The 6,000-nt window shown below is 38.9% G+C and overlaps 1 protein-coding gene across 1 annotated transcript in view; it reads right to left on the minus strand.

Annotated features, from left to right (window-relative positions):
• LOC121569617 (BAH and coiled-coil domain-containing protein 1) overlaps positions 1 to 5,521 on the minus strand; it is a 105,174-nt gene extending 99,653 nt beyond the window's left edge. Inside the window, exons 1-2 of the mRNA XM_041880765.2 lie at positions 3,808 to 5,521; positions 255 to 579 (exon numbers count right to left, since the gene is read on the minus strand). Of these exons, the coding sequence (XP_041736699.2) occupies positions 255 to 426 (172 nt within the window). The 5' untranslated portion in view covers positions 427 to 579; positions 3,808 to 5,521. The remainder of the gene's footprint in view (positions 1 to 254; positions 580 to 3,807) is intronic.
• Positions 5,522 to 6,000: the final 479 nt, after the last annotated feature.

Genomic DNA, 6,000 nt, shown 5'->3' on the forward strand with positions numbered 1-6,000 from the left:
ACGGTATGTCCCACTTTCAAACAGCCCAAAAACACCAGACAGCCTTTTATAAAATCGTACAATGATTTTGTGGTCCTCTGTAGCTCAATTGGTAGAGCATGGCGCTTGTAACGCCAGGGTAGTGGGTTCGATCCCCGGGACCACCCATACGTAAAAATGTATGCACACATGACTGTAAATCGCTTTGGATAAAAGCAATTGCTAAATGGCATATTATCTTATAATGTCCCAAACAAATTTGTATTCACACCAACCTGAATGTGGGGCCATTGCGATGTGAGAGGAATAGTATTTTCCAGGCTGGAAGTGAGCGGGGTGCTGCACGGTGCTGTGGCCGCCAGGAGCTATCCGAGAGGCGGCGTGGTGAACCAACGGGCCCCGCTCTGTCAAGAGGTGGTGTGGAGGAGCGAAATCCCGGCTTTCCATTCTGTCGAGAAGCAATAAATCCCAAATCCAGAGGAAAAGCCAGAAGCATCGAACGCTGCCTAGATGCAATAATCCCTTTTATGAACTTCAGATAGGCTGTCTTGCATTCAGTCGAGTATTTGCCTTGTCGACCAAAAATGTCCCGGTCATGTTCTACAAAGAGAAAACATAAGACCACGTCAATGCACCGAAAACAATGGGACAAAATCTCTGAAAGAATAATTTAGGCGTGTAATTCTCACACGCATCCTGTCTAATGTTGCCAACCACACTTTATTTCCTTGCATAACAAAAGTATAACTTTAAGTGTTTTTAAGTATCAGTAAAAGAATGCTAAAATGTTTGACTAAATGAAACCCCAAAACATATAGCCTACCCAGTCTACAGTAGCCTACAGTAAACTACAGATTCAAACCGCTTACTCGTCTCCACGGCAGACAAGAGAAGGGTAGGCTACAAACTGAACAACAAAAGAAGTGGTCATCTTAAACTACGGGTTGTTTCACTGTTGGGGATAATAAAGCTATACTGCATCGGCGTATTCTGAAACCTATAGATGAGTCAGTCTGTGAGGGGGTAGGCTATAGCTGCTACCAGCTCTCAGTCTCACGTCAGAATTAGACGTTCGTCCATATCTCACCGTCTCTGATAGAAGAGACCAGATAGAACCTGAAGCAAATGTTTGATCTTTCAGTTAGTTCATTACAGACTAATTTTGTCATTTTCAAACTCCAAGCATTAAAACTGCTTCATCAACCATAGCCTACTGCAAATCATTAAAATGAGAATAAGCTACATTATAAATATGTTGATGTAAACAAAATACTATAAAGACTTAAATGTAGACATAATTATATTGAAATGTATCAGCTACAGTATTTTGTTAGACTTGGGACAATTCTGTCACGTCGGTGAATTTTGACTGGCTCATTTTTGTCTGTAAATGTGTATATTCTTAACTGACATATATAGCCTGTGCCCGTGAATGTGCTTGAGAAAAGGCAGTGAAATCGCTTGTTTATGGCAAAGGTACATTTAATAGGTAAGTCAGCATTGCCTTTCACCCCCTTTCACAATTGTAATCCCTTATAATGCATGTATGTGTGGGTGCAACCGTAGGACATGTATAATAACAACATCACCTAAATGACGTTTACCGCCAGGGAGAGAGACGTAAGCAATACATAGAGGAAGGGGAATGCTCATCTGTGCCTTATAGCCCTAGTCATTCAGTTCAATGGGACACCCAATGGCGCTCAAATATCGATAGGTGGGCCTATGTTCACAGAACACACCTCACTGGGCAGGTATTAGGCCCCTTCCATAGCACCTCCATTCAGCGCACTACTGATCCGGTGATTGGTGAACTTTAAATTCTATCAGCAAAATCCAAGGTAAGAGAACAAAGAAAATATAAAATGGCGTGCTAAACCAACTGGTCCTCTTGCTATTTCAAGGAGAAAAGTATACAGCGAACATTCTACTCTAGAACAGTAGTCAAACTGAAACGTTCAGGAATTCTGAGCGAGACAAGCCTCTCTCAACGACAGAGCAGAGGCGTATACGTTCAGGCAGCATAGGCTACTGACGACTGTGTGTGTGTGTTTGTGTGTGTTATGTGCGTGTGTGTGTGTGTACACGGTGCTCAGTGAGAGATTTGCACATGTATCCAAATCATTGAGCATGACAATGTGGTATAGAGTATTTGCATTCAAAATGTTGACAATCGTTGAAAAATGGTATTGGTCATGAATGGCCTACACGCCTCACAATGTGATAAAAAAAAAAAAAAAGTATATTTCAGTCAGTTACAAACAACTGGAATTAATAAATGCAATTTCAATTCAAATAGTCACATTAAAAATGGATAGGGTAAAGGTGCTTTCTGGGTGAAAAGTTGAAAGTGTTTTATCATCTTTATGTGTAATAGTGGAACCATGAAAAAACTATTATGGCATTTCATTTTGCAACAATCAAAGATATGTGGCTTCCTCTCATTTCACGCAGAATATTTTTTACATTATTCCTCGTAAACAAACGTCTAAACTGTTTACATTCCAAGTCAACACGAAGCCACTCAAACTATGCATTTCGACCAAACAACATCTACAATCAATGTAGGACCCTAGGCCTACAGTCCTTCAACAACGGCGTCACATAAAAAAAAAACATTAAAATCTGATTAAAAAACAGGTAGCCTGGGCCTAATTAAAAAAAACTGGGATCAACGTGGGAGTACGTCTCCTAGGAGACGCCGATACTTCCTTTCCCTCCACTGCCTCTCTGCCAGACAATCTTTCTCTCTTTCACCCCCTCTTTCGCTGCCCCAAAGGGTCAAACTATCGGGAGACAAAAAAAAAACCTTTCGAAAACTACCAGCCGAATGGCAATACACGAAAAGCCTGCATAAACAATGAGGTGGAACAAGCACGAATATCTCATTTCTTCCCAGTCCCCCGCATGAGATGAGATTGTACAAAACTAAGGCATTTTGGGCATAGAAAGCACAAACTCTCGTAAGGACATCACTGTTATCACTGTTATTTGTTCACTACACGGCTTTACGTTAGGCCCAAGAGCTGCAATTCACTATTTTGCAGTAAAGCGAAGTCACTAGCCATAACTGGGATACTAAATCAAGATATTCAAAGGCCAGTTAAGCGAGAGAGACACTCCAAGCACAGCGAAAACTGCCTGGTGGGACTCGGCAAGAGCTGTCTACTGGCAAAGCCCCCTCGATAACAACTGTGAAAAACTGCAGTAGGCCAAGCCTATAATCAAATAGGCCTACTGATATTAAAACAACAAAACTACAATATAATCCATTATTGGTGGTATCTGAACCGCATGTAAAAGTGCGTCTTAGAATGCATACAACCAAATACATTTCAATTCTATTAAAATAATTACATTTTAAACGTGGCATCTCATCTTGTCAGGAAAGAGGTTTTGTAGATGATTGTTTAATTGTACAATAGCAATTATTGTCTATACAACAATCAACGTTTAGGTTGTCAACTGCATAAGAAAGGAAAGTTCACTTGGCTTAAGTACAAATATTAAAATGGCTATATGTTGTTATATACTATAGCACTATTGTCATTATTGTATTGGTCATTGTACTATTTATTATTATTATTATTATTATTTTGTTAGAAATATGAATATTGTTACTTTCATTATATTAGTATACTACTGGACTACTACAAAGCAACAGAATATATGTGCAGTGTGAATTAAATTAATGCATCTTGTCTTTACTCAAGTCTAAAATAACCCATAAATGTTCTACTACAAAGACTCTGTTAAAAGCAGAAGTTGAAAGTATAGATGTTTATTATTACACACACTCAAAATGGACACAATAAATAAATTACTTACTGGTAAGTTATTCCTTGCATAACAATTAATGATTAAAAAAATAGTACAAAAATATACAAAGGAAAAAAAGCGGCGTACAAAAACGAAAAACATGTGGAAATAGTTACATCCTAGTCTGCAGATTGTAGTGTGTAGTTGAGGTATAGAGATGCATCGTAGAAGTTCAGGCTTCTAGTGAATCGAAGTTCGCACATCCACACAGAATCTCTCCCACTGTATCCGCTAGTGCCACTCAACTACGAGCGAAGGAGGGACAGTAGGGGAACGCGCTCTCCCATTGGTTTGGTAAATACAATGAGAAGCGTGTCCGTGAGGCGCGCCCCGCGATAAACAGAGCCTCCGATTGGATGATGCCCTGAACCAATAGGAATGCTACTGGATTCCAAAAACAAAACTGCGGGCGTTTGATTCAAGCCCTTGCCAGAGCGTAGCCCTTTCCAGAGCGTAGCATGCAAATACGATGAGACATCAGCAAAACACAACACAGCTCTGTGAGTGAACAGCAGAAAATACAGGACTTTGATCACTAGAAAGTCCACAGAATATTTTGTGATCACATGAACTACACGTCAATCACCATAAAACAATAGTTTTCTTTTGGATAACATTAGCAGTTTTTATTTGTATTATTTTACAATAACGTTTTTTTTCCAAAGCTTCACACTTAGGCCTTACTTGTGTCACCAGAAATAGGCAAACGTTTTTGATGATCAGTTTAAAGGACAATTTAATTTATTTAGGCCTATAACTTGCTTAATAACCTTGATAACACAATGGCTTACACCTGAGTGTAATATAATACAATGGCTTACACCTGAGTATGCCATTTATTATGAATTGCCTACAAATATATATTTGTAAAATTTGCTAAATATAGGCCAAATGGAAAATAAGTTCCAGAAATGCAGGAGGAAGTCAAATTTGATTCTAATAGACTAAATTAGTCGGGAAGTAAAAACTTTCGGGTCTGTTTATGTTTACTGTCATGACACGCACGCACACACACACACACACACACACACACACGCACACACTTAGGGAAATCGAATCACAATGTAATTTACTGTCCTCGGGGTTAGTTTTGTTCACAGTTCACTAATTTTGTCAATTAAAAAAGGAAGGATATGGCCTTGCGTGTTTCCATGCAAAAAAATCAGCTATAGGCTAATATTCCCAGTTTATTCCCAGTTTGTTTTTACTGGAAGTAAAGGGTTAAAACTCCAGCCTTCGGTCTGTATGAAGTGTCTGATTGGTTGGCATGTTGCCAGAGTGCTGTCACTCACAGAGTGTAAACAAGGCTCTGATTGGCTGCTGGCCAGTCCGCACTGGGCTGACTGAAAAAAGCAATTACTGGCCCTGCGGTTTCAAGGCGGCCCGGGTTGAACGATGAAAGGAGATAAGGAGCGGCTGTTTCAAGGCGCCCCAACGGCGAACCCCGTTGGCCCCAGAGCAAAAGTAGTGTCAAGAGTGACTAAATCAAAGGGAATACGTTAAAAAGGGGGAAATTACATGTTGTATTAAACGTAGAGGCTAGATTTGCGGATTAATACGATGGAATAACAACGTTACATAGAGAAAATGTAAGGCAAAACGACTACAATGACAGGAAACAACTATTTAGCTCTTATTGGAAACGAAAAATGCTGTTTTTCCAAGATACGAACCGCAAAAACGATTCTGTGGTAGAAAACATAGGACTCATGTCATTACATCCGTGTTTCTAAAACGTTCGTGTACGTTTTAATTGCAGCTATTCAATAACCATGCTAAAGTAAGTGGATATTTCCGTTTTTAAGTAAATTACAATCGTAAATTGGATTATCACCATAACTGTTCAAGGACACCTCACATGGGTGTTGGTTTACTTGTTACCTTGAATTGGGATTAGCTACATACGTTGTTTGCTACAAGAAAACATCAACAATAGCCTATATCAAGAAAAATAGAGAAACATGTTTTCTCTCGAAAGAATAGGCTAAATCCAATCTCTTGTCATTTAGAATGGTCCTATATTGCTTTATTGGTGAAGGATTTCATAATTAAATTCACTAATTAAACACAGGCTAATAATGCTAGCCTAATGATAATAATAATGAAAATGTATATAAAATATCATAGTTTATTACGCAAAGTTATAACACTGGTGACATTTGACTGACATTTGATAAATTTTCTTAGTTCTATCTGCTAAAA

Source organism: Coregonus clupeaformis, chromosome 1 (assembly GCF_020615455.1).
Source record: "Coregonus clupeaformis isolate EN_2021a chromosome 1, ASM2061545v1, whole genome shotgun sequence".
Classification (NCBI taxonomy): domain Eukaryota; kingdom Metazoa; phylum Chordata; class Actinopteri; order Salmoniformes; family Salmonidae; genus Coregonus; species Coregonus clupeaformis.